General features: G+C 41.8%; 1 protein-coding gene across 2 annotated transcripts in view; it reads left to right on the top strand.

Annotated features, from left to right (window-relative positions):
* Positions 1 to 9868: 9868 nt before the first annotated feature.
* The window catches only part of UNC13B (unc-13 homolog B), a 191954-nt gene continuing 184915 nt past the window's right edge, over positions 9869 to 16907 (top strand). For both annotated transcript variants that reach the window (XM_090132344.1, XM_090132343.1), the window contains exon 1: positions 9869 to 10565. In XM_090132344.1, the coding sequence (XP_089988470.1) occupies positions 10508 to 10565 (58 nt within the window). In that variant the 5' untranslated portion in view covers positions 9869 to 10507. The remainder of the gene's footprint in view (positions 10566 to 16907) is intronic.

The raw sequence follows: 16907 nt of genomic DNA, 5'->3' as shown, positions 1-16907 counted from the left end.
CTTGAGGGTGGTAACGGAGGTTTGTGTTGTCTCTGTCAGCTTGGTGAGGATATCTCAAATTAAAGGAAATGCTGACAGCTGAAGGCTGTGCTTTGGTTTTAGTTCTCTGTAGCACACTGCTCTTGGATGTTCATAAGCTCATCCTTTTGTCAGGAGAGTTAAAGGTTTGGAAGGAACTGGAAGGGAGTTGGGTGCTTGTGTTCCACGTGCAACACTGTGTTGGAGACCTCGAGCTTACTGAAATTCTATACTGAAGGAAAATTAAATTGAAATGTTGTTGGGTATATATTCCTCACCCCTCTTGTTTGCAGAGTTTACTTTTGGTGTCTGTGCTTAAGTAAGTGAAGGTTTTGTCATTACTCATCAGGGCTGCACGAGTCAAAAACTGTTAGGAATTTTTTGTTCCATGTTCGCCTGCCTGCATCTGAGGAATGGATCATTTGGAATCATAAAGCATGATGTGGTCTTTGAACAACTTTGTGCTGACCTAAGACCCATGATCCTCTTCCTTGCAGCTGAACATCCCTATGAATGGAAAGTGAATTGACTAGAAGGGAATATCTGATGAGGGATAAGAGAAGGTGTCTTCCCCCAGATAATCTCTAGCCTAAAACTGTTGCTGAGTTTTAAAAGAAGTTTGGCTTCCCGCCTTGAGCGTGTCCCTTTAAGGAATACTGGTTTTAACCTTATTACTTAAAGCTCCTGTGACTTAACCCTCTTAATTCTTTACAGCCAAATGCTCCTCTAAGGAGACTCCAGCATTTTCACCAAGGAGACGTGATTATTTCATACACAAGAATTGCAGAATAGCACTTCTGAACATTGGTGCACCCGCTGCTTGTTCTCTCAGCTGACATCAGTATCATAATAGTATTCAGCTTAAGAAGCATCATTAAAATAAATAGATTATACACTAAAGGACATCTTGAGTAGCTCTTTTGTCCAGGCAGAGTCTGAAGTATATAGCCGACCCATTGCTGTCTTTGCAGGCCTCTCATGAGGAAAGTGTCTGGAGCTAAGCCCACAAAACCCTTCATTCTTTTAAGCTTTTGAGCCAGCACTGCGGTGCAGGCACTCGATCTGGGTAGCTGATGGTGCAGTGTGTACAGTGTGAACCTCTGCAGCTGGATCATGACTTGGAGCCTCACGTGTTGCTAGTGGTGTGTTGTGGTTCTAAACCTTCATGTGATTTTTCCCTGCCTGCCTCTGTTTGAGTTGCTATAGTTCTCACAAATGTGAACCTCTGTTAGGAGCAATGGACACAATGCTTTGATTGCAGTAGCTTTTTACCACGGGCATTTTTTTTCAGAGAGCATTATAAACTTCAAACATCAGGAGCTGTGTGTTTTATTTTACCTTGCATTAAACATGGGCATCTTAAGAATCCCAGGGTCATTTTAAGACAGTTTTTCAGCAAATCCTTGACCAGATTATTAAAAAACTGCTGTACAAAATGACCTCTTTCAGATGTTTTTTTTTTTTTAATTGTTCAGAATTATTTTTGAATGTTATGACAAAAAAGTTCCATATGGTCAGGTGGCGATGGAAAGGCTGAATATGAAGAGACTCCTGGACAAATTTCACTTAAGCTGTAATATAAACTAATATAAACTGAAAAAATCTCCTTGGTGCATGTAGTTTAGGAGGAATGAATATAAAGTATATAACAGAATGTAGAGATACTTACATTTCCAGACGGAAATCCTTTAGGAACACCTGCTTTTCTTGAGGGTTTTCATAAACCTCGGGACTTGTTTTTGGGAAATAGCCAGGGAATATAGGCTTGTGGTGATTCTTCATTCTTCTGTTCCAGCAACTGCAGTCCCTGCAGTGTGTTATAACTGCAGGCACACCAGAGATCTGCAAACTGCTATCCTGGAAAGTTTTAATAACTGTTTTCCTGTAATGGCAGGAGTAAAAGACGCTACCTGAGATACGCCAGGATAGCTTATCAGCTTTGGGTGAGGAAGGAATTTGACTGCTGAGTTAACAGCTATGTGCGTTTTAGAAAATTGTGTCATTCCAATTTTGTTCACTTTCCCACTTTCACGAGCTGTTCTCCATCAGGCTTTCTTTAAAAGCAAGTGTGTGTCATTCTTCAGTGTCCTCTTGAAAGGTGCATTTCCTTTGGTGCTTCTTAAAAATCTTCTAGAAAACTGAAACTGCCTTGGTTTCTGGATGTGGGAATTGTAATACCACCAGAAATGCGTAATGTTTCATAGACTAGTAAGTTCTCGTTATTTTATGAAATACATTAATTCTCTTTCCTAGTTCACACAAGCGCCAGTCTAAACTCTCATTTGGGCCTAAAGATGTTGTGTGCTGCATGAATTTGGCAGGCAGTGTAAGTGTAGGGCTGCTGGGAAGGAGAGGGATGTGAGACAGTGATTTTCTTTCAGCTTTTCCTGCCCGTTATAATTCGCTGTGTCTGCAAAATTTTATTAGATTTTCACATATCAAATTAAGTAAGTGGAGTCTGTGTATTCTCCATTTTAACAGCAGACTTTTGGAGGAGATTGACTGCTGAGAAGCACTATAGTTATAGGGCCTGAATGGATCGTTGTAGTAATCTAATATGATCCTCTGTAGGACAGAGTACTTTTTCAATCTAACAACCTATAGTCTTTTAGGAAAAAAAAAAAAGCGATTCTGAATTAAATTTGTTGAAGGATTTACTGCAGTTTTAGGGAGCCTTATGCTGCTTGTCACCATTCACAACAACTGAGTGCTTTTTAGCCTGCATGGGTTGCTTAGCTCTGCCATCACAACCGCAGAGTTGATGTGTCTTTGCTCAGACTGGGTTGAGCTGCGGTGAAATTCCACCCTCCCGTCAAACCTCTTCGGTGCCGTGAAAATTGGTAAAAAGAGAATTAGGTAATGCTGTGACTTGAATGGAAGTACTTGGCTAATCGGACTGTAATGAGAAACATACACATATTTTTCATTTCTTGAAAAGAGATCAAGGCATGCCACAACCTGTCAGACTGGTATTTTTCATCAGTGTTTTGTTCCATTTTGCTAGGAACGAAGAGTGTGGTTTGCCGGAGCTCTAGCAACAAAGCTTATGTTGTGAACCTGAGTTTGTAGTTACCATTCTGTGTGTATCTGCCACTTCAGTCAAAGATATGGAAATGTGTTCAAGCTCCATTGGAGCGGAGCAGCATGTGACCAAAGTGTGAATATGTGAGTTAACCCTGTGTGTGCTTGTAGAGGCTTACATTTCGTTTTTTTCAGGGAAGAGCTGGCGGTGCTGGGGACGAAATAAGGATGACATAATTTTTAGAAGCAAGTGGTTTAATTATATAAATTTATAGAATGTAAACAGTGAGAAGTGTTTTATTAGTGGTTTTCCTGGAGATGCTGGAGGAGATGCCCTGCTCTGGGAAGAGAGGAACAAAGGTGACTGGCAATATTTCACGGTGTTAGCGATGCAGAATTGCAAAGCTGCATTAGCGTGGATAAAAGAGAACCAGCTGGGCTGAAATTACTTTGGGAAGAGCTGATAAGAGATTTTGCTGTGATAGCACTAGAGATCTACTGCATGTAGTCCAGGATTTAAATGTGGCTAGAAATCTCATAATATGTTTACAGAGGAGTGTTCCTGGGCATTGTTACTGTGGCAGACTAATGTTCCACACCAGAGGACAAATGCTGCTGGTAAGACAAATGCTGCTGGTAATGGCTGGGTAGGGAGCTGTGTTGTCAGGCATATTCACTGTCAGAAAGTGACTGAAGCCACAAGATCAATACAGTTAATTGTAGGTGAGGCTTAAGAAGTGCAGAGGATGCTGAAGAGGAGCTTGGACGTAGAATTGAACTTGGTTTGAGTGACCGCAATTTAACTTAGACCAGCAGCTGTGAAACACCTTGAGAAGCTTTTTGGTAAAGTCAAGAGCTTGAGTACAGAGGAGGGCATGGAAATCTGTGAAGCTACAGGGACAAATATTAACATCTCAAATAACAAAGAAAGGCTCCACCCGGAAAGTGGCCTTAGAGCTGGTGATTCACCTGGTCACCGTGTCAGGGTACAGTGCACAAGCACAGAACTGCTGTGAGCAGGAACAATCAGTTTGTAAAGGAAGGTGTATCTTGAGGATCAGGAAGTCCAGGGATTAAGGCAGGGGCTTCCGACTCAGCAGATGAGATGAGCTCTTCTAAAGGATATTAAATCAGATAACATCAGGTGCTTTAGTCACACGAAAACGAGAAGCAGGAAACCACTGCGCACAGGATCAAGGTGCAGAAGGAAGGTACAATAGGTAGGATTCCTGAGCTGCACCAGTTGTTTCTTATAAGGATGTCATTGAAAATGATATACAGATATACAGGTGGGAGCAAAACTTCAACACCTTACTGAATTTGAGTTTGGTGAACTCTGGCTTAGAGTACTGAAATATACAACACTTGAAATCTGAAGTCTGGTAGCGGAAGCTTATTGCTGTAAGCCAGCAGTGACATCACCTAATTGGAGAACAAGATAGGTGGTTTCTCCAAGTGGGCAGACAGAAAAGGAGATAAGGGATGATTGTAGGCTACAGATGCATCTTAACCCCTAAAGCAGGGGAGGCTGTGATACTGTGAGTTTTAAAATCAAATTTAAAGAGGCATAATAGAAGCTTTATAGATGGATGGAAGCAGCGTGGAAAGTAACTGGGTATAAATTGGGTGTAGGTTTGCAAGTGGCAGGTTGTGCTGAGCCAGCCTCTTGTTTGTGGATGAAACAAACATCTCTCTGTAGCTGACGTTTGTTGTTGAAGAAATCTGGAGCTGGCAGAAGAAATGTAAAGTTGCCTGGGAACTGGTTGTAGCAGAGGCTAGTGGCGTTGAAATGATCAGTGGGAGAAGCAGATAGATGTCTTCTGCTTGTGGTACGGCAAGGGAAGTAGAAATGTAGGTGTGTCAAACATGTTTTAAAGCTGAGTCCTAATGGCATAATTGATTTGGAAGTAGGTAAGTATAATGTGAAGGATTAAATGACCCCAAGGGCAGCCATAATGAAAACGAGCTGATAGTTAGTAGAGTTATGAGTTTAAAGGCAAATGAGAAGAATTTCTGGGAAACAAGGATCTTAGTGAAAGGAGGAGTGCTGAGGAGTCCTTTTGTCTCAGTGCCATATTGGAAAAGGTGAGACAGTATATACTGGGGGAAGTATTCTGAGCAGAGAGGGGAATACAAAGGCATGGGTAATTCATCCGTGAGTGCTGTGCCTTGCGCTGGGTGAACGTGTTTGGAAAAGATGAGCTTGGGTAGGACTAAATGGAGAGGGTTAGAGTAAACATGACTGACTCTCCCTTCCTTTCAGTATCTATGGTGAGAAGACAGGGATACAGTGATGTTTTTCAACTGATAAACAGGTGCTGGTGAGATGTAGGACTTATTTCCAGAAAAAAACATCAGATAATTAAAGAAAGCCACCTAGGGAGGCGTCTATCACTGGCATAAGATATAATAGGTAAAATTGTGTCATGAAATAGAGCCTGACCTAGAAATTAGGAATTGTTTTGGATGGATTAAGTGATATGCAGAAATGCAATCAGGAAAGCCAAGGCACAGATGGAACTGAATTTGGCAGGGGATGTGGAAAATAACAAAAAGGGATTCTACAGGTGCATTGGTCAGAAGTGACAGACCATGGAGAGTGTACCACCTATGGAAAACGAGAAGGGAGAACTGGCTTCAACTGATGTAAAGAAGGCTGAGGGATTCTAATGAGTTCTTTGTCTTGGTCTTCACTGGCAGTCAGGTTCTTTGTGTTTCTCACATCCCTGAACCAGTACCCAGTACCAGCCTCTAGACAGTGGCTGGGGCAGCAAAATCCTTCCCACTCTAAGACTGGAGCAAATCCAATACTGCCTGATGAGGCTGATGTAGTTGCCAAACTATCCTCTGTCATACTCAAGAATCTGTGATTGTCACATGAAGTCCGTGCTACTGGAAAAAGGGAATGACCTAGACAGTGGGATTGACTGCATCTTCAGCAAGTTTGCTGATGACATCCAGTGGAGTGGTGCAGTTGATACAGCAGAAAGAAGGCATGCTATCCAGAGAGACCTGGACAACCTTGAAAAGCGGGCCCAAAAAGTGAACCAAATGAGGTTCAACAACACTAAGTGCAAGGTGTTGCATTTGTGCTGGAGCAGTCCCAGACGTGCTCCTTGACAGCAGCCCTGACAAGGGAGATTTGCTCACACTATTAACAAAGGCTGTTCATTTCAGTTAACAATTTCAATACTAATAGCATTTAGCCTGATGGAATTTCACTATAATATTTATGGAGGCCAAAATATATGTAGACCACGTAGGTTTCAAGAGAACTATTTTGGGCATAATCCTTGTCAATAGCAACACTGGGTTACAGTTCAGTTCTCTGTACTTGCAGCATCAAATCAAAAATATTGGCAGGTGAGTGCTACAGCGTTGAGGAGACACAGCTCCTTCCAGTACTGCAGTACTGCCATGGGGAACGGATGTTCAGCTTCTGCTCTCAGGTGGAGATAAAATCCAGTGCTTGTTTCGGTATCAGTCCATAGCTGAATTTTGGGAAACACATTCTGTCTTTACAGCCTTGACTTGAAATATCCTTTTCAGCCTTCTCCTAGCAGAGTATAAAAAGTAGTCAACATCCCAAGGCCTGTAGCAGAACAAAAGAAATCCTGAAAGTTGATGAGTCTGCCTGTCCTACCTCTGCAATTTGTCTTTGTTGTCCAGGGACCAGTGTCGTATAAGCAGTCTGTGAATGCCAAGAGTAAAGTTAGACTTACACTTAGAGTTCCTCCTCAAGCAGTATTCTGCTAAATCCCTCATCCCAGGGAATCTCATTCGGTTATGCTGTAGCTGATATCCTTAGGATTTCTTCTACTGTCATTAGTGCTTGCAGTCAGCTTATTTCTATCTTTGTTATGTTTTTATATGTTTTGTGAACCAAAGCAGTGAAAAAAGTAGGATAATTTTAACATCTTTACTAAAACTATTTGTCAAAGTAGACTAATTCTTCTCCATTATTTGTTTCAGGAGAGCACAGGTGCTGTTTTTCCTAGGAGCTTCTCTCTTGCAGTGTAGTATGGTGGGATGTTTTTATCAGAAACAACAACAAAAAAGCCTGAATCCACCTGGCATTCACACTCCTGCATTGAGTATCTCTTCTAACAAGCCTGCTGAACTTGAGGAGTGGAACAATGATACATGTTACTATTCTGGAAGGCTTGTGTGCAGTCAGGTTTGACGAGTAGCTGTGTTCAGTTCATTGCTTGCTTGCCATCCTGTACTCTAAATTGAAAGTACCAGAAGGTGCTGAGGCCTCGGTTAGATGGCATTCCTTTCTCATACAGTTAGTCTGCAGCCTCTTTTCCAGGCTGTTTCTGGTTTAATCTAAATCTGACTAGGAAGCATAGAAGCAAAAGTCATTCAGGAATCTGTACAGATGACACTCTAGCTATAGGAAATGAATGCAAGTTATGTTATTCTATCTGTAATTCCTATTTTTCTTCTTTGTTTGGCACCAGACAGAATGCTTGTGTTGTCTTGTAGCTGTTATGTTGCTGTGACCAGGTAATGTCATTTGATCTAATAACTCCAGCAAGACATTTCAGTGGCCTTTACCTGTGCATGCCTGAGCAGCTGCTGCACATGCTTTGTCTTGGAAGAAGTTAATCTCAAAAGAAGTGAAATTCATTTAAAAAAAAATAAAATACTGCAAACATATCTGAATTAGACCTACTTGAACTACTTGTTTGTCAGCAAAATTGTTTTACCAACTCAAAGTGGCTTCTGTCAGATTTGAAATGTTGTGTCTTCTTGCCTGCTGGTGCAAGGCTATGGCTTTCATTTTTATGCATTTCCTTAGTTTTTGACAGCTATTGGCATATATGAGTTAAGGTCTGTTTTGTGTAAAATTAAACAGTGCAGGTTTTGCTCACTTTGTCAACTCAGGCACTTCCACTAATGTAAAAAATCACATTTCTTAATCTCACAGAGCTTGAATGAAGAGTAAGTTATGATACTGAAAATTTGCAGACCTTCTTTCTTCCTTGCTCTATATTTATCTTTACCTGTAAATTTTGAAAGGCTTGATGGATTGATGGATTCTTTTTTTTTTCTTTTTCCTAATTAGGCACAGATACAGGAGTAGACATGCTATCTCTTCTGATCACAAACCACGAAATGTTCAAGGGAAATCTGTAACCTGCAAGGAACTCCTTAAAGCAAAAGAAATGAAGCACGATTCAACAGTGTGTCTTCTAAGGAAGAGTCACATACTGAATAACTAACTCTAGTATTTTGCATAATAAAAAAAAAAATATTTTGCACTAATAAAATAATAGCTGCAGCAGAATATTGGAGAGAGGAGGCAGCTTGGATTCCTGCTTAGTTCACCTCTTTGTTGGCAAACCAGGTCACCTGACAGAGCTGTCTGTGTTGCCAGCGTCAGGAGGATTAACCTCTCCATAATCTCTGTGCTTTGAGTAAGAGATTTTGTTCCTGTCCTCACTGCTCAGTTCAAAGCAGCTGCTGAGCAGAAACTCCAGGGAATCTTTTGCAACCTGCATATGTGTTGGTTGGCCAAGGAAGGAAGAAATAGACGATAGAGGATTTTGCCTAGCTGTGCTTTTCAGCAGCTGGCTTTAGTGTTTGGACGTTACATCTGTACAGGTTGAGTTCTTCTGCAGAATCAGAGGTGTTGGCTGAACCCTCTGTTGCTGTCTTGTTTAAAATCTGTCTTCTTACAGAAATAGGATCAAATATGTTTCTTGATCGCCATCCTTTGCTTCTCTCTCTACCCCAAGCAAACATTGGAGAAAAGCATCTCTTGATTCGTTAACTGTGGCATTACAAAATTTTGGTGTGTGTTTTCTCTATTCTTGAAGAAAACACAAATGATCAAAACAGTCAGAGGTGATGCTAAGCCTGCCCAAAACTAGGAGGGATTACACAGCCAACTGGTGTGTGTGTATCCACTCCAGGGGAACAAGGGCTGTAGAAATAAAGGACTGAACCCTGCTTGTAGCCCCTCAGAATCTGGAGTCGTAAAGCACACTTCTAACTAAGCATCTGAGTATGGTGTCTCTCCACTTGCTAGAGTTAGTCTGTCAGCCTGTACTGAGATGATTATTATTGTCAGAGAAGCTGGAGAGGTGAGTGATGATGTAAAGGGCTCTCAGGAGAGCAGTGTTTAAACTTTGCAAAACTTGTGGGGCTCTGCCTCTCCATCACAGGAGATGATGAAAACTGGAAACCTGAATCCTACTGGAAACTTTCAGTAAACCTGAAAACTGGTTTTTGACCAGCCTTTAGGAATGGATAATGAGGTGTGTTTCTAGTGGGAAGATCTTTTGCTTGGGGACCATGAAGCTGTTATTCCAGCAGTTCCCAAAAACGACAGAAGATGGCTTATGATTCTTCTTACCTGAATGGTGACTTGAGGCTCTGCTGTTGGTCTTACTGGTGCTTGGTGAGGAAGTCTCCTGGGCCTGATGGTCTACCAGCTGAACAGTGGGACTATACTGGCAGGAGAAAAGGGGATAGGTAGCCCTGTATTGTGGAAGAGCTTCAGCAGTGTCCCGTTTCACCTGCCTTTGGGAATTCCCCTTAAGTTTCTGCCTCCTCCCCTCTCCTGCATAGCACAGCCACACAAGCAGCCTAGAACTGGGAGCTTCTACACATTTTTGTTTCTAACTGCATTTCATATGAAAACTAGAAGATATTTTATAGGTTGTTGAAGGATTCACCAGCAGTGCTGATCTCTTAGGGTTGTTATAAAGTTCAAGAATTGCATCCTCTACTTTCTTCATTGCTTCCCAGCATCTGTCTCCGTTTTTTTTTTTTTTTTTTGTGGCTGTATAGTTCCTGAGTATTTGCTTTTTACCTAGATAGGAGAAACAATGTTGTCAAGCTCCTTTCAGCTGCTGTTTATCTGAAATCAATTGAATGCTTCCTTCTGACTTTCAGGAAGCTCATTCTGAGGTCATCTGTAAGTCAACTTCTTGCAGCTTCCTTGCTGCAAAGCAGGGGTTTCACTAAGTACTAATGTGCAATGCAAAAATTATTTGAGCTGTGGTTTACAGAAAAACTTGTCAATGTTTTCACCATTTTGTTGGTAAGATCTTCAGGGATTTATTGGGTAAAATAATAAGCATATTTTTAAAATACATGAGTCTTTTGAAGCAGAATGGCTTTTGTTCTTAGTGGTCATGGTATGTTGGTCATAGTTTACTGGTGCAGATCCTGCTTTGTGCTAGCTTTTCAGTCTTGACGTTTGCTGTTTTATGACTCCTTTCTTCCTCTCTGTGAACCTGTCCAGTACCAGTTGCTCCACTTAAAATATCTTTTAAACAAGTAACAAAACAACCCAGCAGCTCGGTAGTTTTGCTGAGCAGCACTAGTGCAGGGATCCTAGCAGAGCAGTCTGATGTCTGTTTTCATGTGTGGGGAGGAACCACTTGCAGATTGCAGACCTTTTAGTTTCCCTCTTACATTTTGACAGTTGTCACAGCTGCTTTCTACAAGTTACATGCATGGTTTTCATTTCATTTTCCCTGTCCTTCCAGTTAGATGCTTTAGATCTCAAGGTTGGTTTTTTTGGCTTTTTCTTTTTTTTTTAATTGAGACATTGGTTTTATTTTTATCTTAACTCTTCATTCACGTTTGCAGTTGCCTCAGCATGTGTTCTGTAGCACTATTTTTTGTATATGTATATATAAATTGCTGCTTTTTGATAAGTTTCTGGAAATGCCTTCGATGTTTTTGAATTTCTGTTGTTGGGTTGTTCAAGGAGTATTTCAGGTAGGTGAGTTCTTGAGCTAAGCAACAAGCAAGAGTGCAGATGAAACTCTGCAGTTCATGGGCACAAAAACCTGTGTGTTGTTAAGTCAGTGTGTCAAACCAAATCTGGTAACAGATTAACCTGTAAATAAGATCCAGATGTCTCTCCAACTGTCTGAGTCAATTTTGTCATAGAGAGTGTTAGAAGCCTATGTAAATTAACTGCCTACTGCATTAAACGACTGTAGAAAGTAAACTGAATTGTCACCTTTCTTTTGCAGGAAATATCTTTTAAGGAAATAGGGTCTTGTAATAGAAGGCTTCTTTTGCTAGTGGGAGTTGAGTTTTATTTAAAAATAAAAAGCAGAGAAGCACAAAACAAAAAAGAGAAAGATGGGAAAATACTCTTTGTGGAAAGGGTCTGCAAAGCTGGTGCTTTATTTCATGTATACCTTGTTAATCTGCTTTTTGCGTTTGCAGCTGTCAGAAGGGGCTTTGATCTGCTGCAGTTACTGGGTAACTTTTGTATAAGGATGGAAGAAGTGGAGCATAATAAAACTGATGTAGACAGAGCTGTACTGTATATAACCATCAAGTTGTGTGCAAAAGATGAACTGAAAAGCATCAGTATCTGTAGGAGGTATGAAATTACATGGTTCACCACGATGATCAGGCTGGGTATTGAACAAAATAGCCAGATGTATATATAATATCATTTACATATTGATACATTGATGTTATATATAATATCAAGTTTTGATATACTAGATATGTTTGCTCATTTGTCCATAAATTGGCCATCCTGCTGTTCTGTTCTCTTTCCAAATTCTTGAGAACAAAATGGAGTGGAGAATGCTCCAGGTGGACTGCTAATGTGCTGTGCCACTCTGATGTCCATGGGCTATGGCAGTAATAGAGCAGGTTTAGACAAGACAATGATATATAGCTTCTGTGTATAACAAAACTTGCTTTTTCTTGATGGATTTCAGTACTTTGCCCACCAAAGTTCTGCTTGTACAGATGGAGAGCTCGGGGCAGCAAAAATTATGCAAAGAAAAAAGTGATGGGGTGAGTTTTAATGAGCCAAACCAAGCAGAAGTAGTTGCAGTATCCCTTCCCCATTGGAAATACCTGTCAGGCCCAAGGTGTGAGGTGTCCAAGCTGTGGAGGGAGGCAGACAAGGAGGATGCTGTCTGCCTGTGGGTTCGTGGGCTTGCTGGCACCACTGAATGTTAAACTAGGAGAGAATAGACAAATGCAGAAGGGAGGTAGCCAGTGAAGTTTGGTTGTCTAGATGTTCACTAGGATGTGTACTTTATGTAGTGCTTTCCTGGGTTTGCAGTCTCCAAAGTACTGAAGTTGAAATAGAGTTAATGTTACGTGCCAAAGGAATCTGCAAAACCCTTCCAAGGAGTCAGTTGTGTCCCAGTTGCTATAAGTCACTGTCCTGTGGGCTGAAAGGGTGTCTTTTAGGAAGCATTGTTGGAAGTTGTATTGTAAATCAAATAAACCTTGTAGCTTTGTCTCTGGACAGGATAATGAATTTGCAGATCATTTGGAGCAGGAAAATGCTAATTGATGTGAATTAAGAGGGAGTATAATTCAATGTCGAGACATCTGGCAAAACGGAAATCCCTTGGGTAGATCAATTTGCTACCACAGGAAAGAGAGTAGAAGCTTTCCTTCCCCTCTGGGGGAATCCAGGAATGAAAGCGGTCGATTTTTAGATACAGGTGGTTGCTGAAAGGAGCGCACCTTCCTCTTGCTTGCGTGATTCCCAAAGAGAAAGATGAGACAGGTTGTCCTATGGGCATTTAGAGTGGTCAAATTGAAGAAAGCTCTTTGTTACATGGACAGGAATTGTAATTTTAAGTGCTTATTTCTTGATTTCTTTTTATTAAAAATTAATACACTCGTCCACTCCATTTTTTCTGGACTACATTTGAGAAAAACGTCATGGTTCAGATAGGTTGCTGCTGAGGACATCCAGATTTCACCAGAACTGTTGCACTCAAACAGGTGATAGCTGTTTGAAGGATTTGAGTGTTAAGTCAGAAAAATTGTGTCTCTGGGTGCTACCTTAGTCTTTCTGGTACTGAAGGAAGTCTTTGCTCGATCCCTGCTCTCTGCCAGCAATCAAGTAAAGTGGCATTTTGTAGTGGTTCTTCTTTCTTCTGCTGCCTGACTCTCTGGTCAGCCCGGCCCTCCCTTCAAATCAAGTTATAGCATAATGTTATCCTCCATTTATTTGCATGTGATCTCAGCTGTTACATCTGTTGGTCCACAAAGGTACCCACTGTGTTTCCAACACGTCATTCTTGAAGGGCATACATAAAGCACTCTCCTTACTGGTTTAGCAGAACAATGGTTTTATGTAAACCAATGGTTTGTTTTCCTTGGCAGAAAGACAAAGCATAATGTAATAAACACGACTTAAGTCCCTTATATATCCATATGGTTGAAGTAGAGTCTCGGTTGCAATGACCACTTTCACTCAGCAGCGCTCTGTTACAGGGGATGGGCTCTGAGTAGACTTTGCTCTTGCCTGTGAAGGAGGCTGCTGCTGAGCCCAGGTGGGTTCCTGGGGGCTCCTGTGCAATTATTTTTCCCCTGAGCTTGTTCAGGAAAGTCTTTTCCTTCTATACATAGTGCTGTTCTGAATGCATGTGAGTATAGTGAAACATATCTTTTTGAACCTGTCTCAGGCTTGAAATGGCAATGTGGTTGCACCATGCTGAATTGGTGTAACAGGCCTGGGAAACCAATAAGTTGCTGTTCAGTGCAGCTCTTTCCTTTTTAGAGCTGTGAAGGAGTGAGAAGAATTTCATGGCACAGTCAGTACTGCTGCTCTGCTGTTGGAAGTGCAGTTGCCTTTAGCAGAATGCCTTTGGTGCTGCAGGGCTTTTGTAGGGAACAGTGACTGAGTTAAAATCGTGGGCCAAGATCATTGCAAGGCTTCTGCTCCCTCCAGCTTAGAGCATCTGTTGTGACTCAGGTAGTGGGAGAGAAAAAAAGGAGGTGAGGACGTGTAGGGTTTGTGCATGGAAAACATTGGATTTCCTGGGGACGGAAAAGTACCTGTGGGATCCTCATGGCAGAACAGCCCTTGGCAGATGTGCCAGTATTGCACCACTTACTGGCCTCTGATGGGTCTATAAATAGCTGTCAAGAAGCGTGTAGGAGGTGTTGAGCTTCTGACCTTGTTATGCTTGCAAGTGCTAGAGCAATTGATCCAGGGATCAGACAACAAAATTGCTACCAAAGGCTCATTATAGCTGATATAAATGTATCAGACCTCTTGGTCTAGAGAACTGCTTTGACAGTGCTTCCCTGCCAAGCAGGATTCCCTCTGTGCGTAAGGTTGCACAGGCAGTGATTTTGGTGTGGTGACTCAGTCTTGGATAACTTGAACCTTTTGCTGTGGTCTTGTTCCTGTTTAGCAACCTTTGCACCTAGTGCTGTGCACTGAAGTCTGAGCGCCTGTGAAAGGTGAGAAAAGCACAGAGGGAAATGGAAATATGAATCGATACTGCTGTTTGGCTGGAAACAGCTACCGCAGAAGTTAGATTACATGGCCTGCTCTCAAAAGCACATTAGGGCTGCACTCGTGTCTCGCAGGGAAAAGGAAACTATTTGTCAAATTGCTGATCATGAAAATGCATTTTGAATGCTCTGCTTTCAGCACTGCTTTTCTTTTTATGAGGACTAATTAAACCGCATCCTTCCATTCTCCCCTCTCCTCCCTCAGCCCGTCCGTGGCACGTTATTGGCCTCTGTGTAAGGATGCAGATTTTGTTGTAGAGTGGTGAGTGACCAGCTGATAAATCATGTGCTAGATTTAGTGGGGATGTAATCTTTTGGCCATCTGCTCAGGCACTCCCTGGGTCTGCATCCCTCTGATTTGCAAGCAAATGTTAAAGGTGAGATAGAATCTGTGGCTGTTCAGAACAGCCACGTTCCCTTTATGTGAATGTGAGCATGCTCCCATTCAGAAGCTTTGTGTAAAGGCATTGTGTGAACCTGACTATAATTTGACATGCCTAATTCTAATTCACTGGCTGATATATGGTGCACCTAGTCAGAAAAATACCCTTCAGATAGTAGACTGGACCATAAGAATTTCTCTGTAAAATTGAAGTGTAACATTAACGTATGTTAATGCTCTATTCCTCCCCCCCCCTCCCCCCCAACAATGATTTTAAACCTTTTCTGCCATCTTGTGTTTTATCTTTCCTAGTCTTTCAAGAGTCTTTTTTATTCTCCAGCCTTTTGTAGCATAAGGACATTTGCAGACTGTGAAAACCTGGTTTATTTACTTATTCTTGCTTTTTATGAAGTGTCACAGATACGACTTTGATTTAAATGTTTTCTTGTCTGTAGAGAAGCACCATAATAATGGTGAAGGATCTCCAAGGAAAATTATTTGTATGAACTGAATGCTTACACCAATTTTCCTTGCCTTTTTTAATTTTTTTTTTTTAATTTTTCCATCTATCTGTTTAGTTTGCATCCAGTTATTTCAAAGAAACCTGTCCACAGTCTAATAGCTTTTACCAGTACACCCTAAATTAAGGTACAGTGTATGTCAGATATGCCAGTCTTTCATTTTTTCCTCTGCAACTAAATGAATGTGCACTTTCCTTGCACAGTGAGAGCAGGTGCATCTCTGCATCTCCAGAATGCAGTTCTCACACATGACAGTGCGAAGCTATGGGACTCCTTTCTTTCTGACCTCCTCTCATTTTTGTTTCCCATAGCTGTCCTTCCTTACACCACTGCTTACACGTGCAGTGTAGCAGTGGTGTAGGCAGACTTGCCTGTGAATGGCCGGGCTTCCTGCAGTTTGCTGAGAGCAGCCATTTGAAACCAAATGGGATTTAACATCTCCCATCTGTTTACAAATGTTATTTCTCAAAGCTCAGAGTGCCTGTGGTAAGTGGGATGAGTGAGTCAGGACATCTCTCATCTAGATCTTTCACTAAAAACTTCACCTTCAGCTTTCCACATTGTGGCAGTACAGAAATAACTGTATCTATAAAACTTGGTATTGCTGAGTACTTTGGAGAATGGCTACCTTTGTTTTATTTTATAGAAGCTACCGTTTTGTATGGCTTGATTTCTGTCTGCCCTCCTCCTGTTGAGCCATCAGGACAACAGTGAGTTTTCAGTCTCTGTTACGACACTGTTTAACTGCTGATGCTTCAGGTTTCTTCTTATCCTTTTTGCTCCTCTGTGCCATTTCTTGGTCGCTTGGCATATAGGAGCTCCGTATGAGCTGGTGGGGTTCAAAAATGTCCCCCATGCCAGTGAAACAGTTGTGCTGTGTGAGCTGCACCCATGCTGTGGTTTTTACACAACGCCTGGGAATTGCTTCTCATTGGGATAACAGAATGAAAACACGTCCAAGTCATTCTTCTTGGGAGCTTTTTGGACATGCTATGTAAACTCGCAGTAGCTACCAGTGCAGGTGAGCTGCCCAGGTCTTTGACCTGCTCTTATAGATAGGCCATGCCTCTGAGCTGACAGTGTGATTTGTTCTGTGCAGGCTGTCAAATGAACCTCTTAAATATTAAAAGTTGAGGTCATCCTATACAGATAGCACCTATCTGTATAGCTTTCACATCGACAGCTGCAGAGACCATGTCCATCTCTGTGTCTAGAGGCCGAATCCCTTTTTTGTGTGTGAAATAATCTAGGATTTCTGCAGTGTGTGGCTCCACTTCTCAGCAAACAACCTTGGAACTTGTTTCCACCAGAGAGACCGGCTGAAGCTTACTGCAAGTCCCTCTCTTTCTCCCTTCTCCCTTTCCTCCAGCACATGCACTTCTTTCCTTGTCTCCTGCCTTTTGCCGGGGAGAGGAGATAAGCAGGTGATTGCTTGCTCCAAGGCAGTATTTACTCATGAAATGTCTACTTCTGTATGATATTCAGAGGCACCTATGGAAGTGAGCAGAATGCCCTCCCCACATCTCTGAGGTTAGACAGATTGATTTGGAGATTAAAAAGGTATCTGCATCTTCCATCAGCCACCAGCACTGCGTGTTTTGCATGCACCATTAACTTCAGCATCAGGAATGCTTCAGGCTCTGAAACTGGGCCTCTGTTTTGGACGTAAGGCTTGCAGGCCTTGCAGTTTAGTTGAAAGCTAC

The sequence above is a fragment of the Phasianus colchicus genome, chromosome Z, assembly GCF_987193195.1.
Source record: "Phasianus colchicus chromosome Z, bPhaCol1.hap1.1, whole genome shotgun sequence".
Classification (NCBI taxonomy): Eukaryota; Metazoa; Chordata; class Aves; order Galliformes; family Phasianidae; genus Phasianus; species Phasianus colchicus.
The sequence above is the reverse complement of the archived record's forward strand: the minus strand, read 5'-3'. Positions and strand labels throughout refer to the sequence as shown.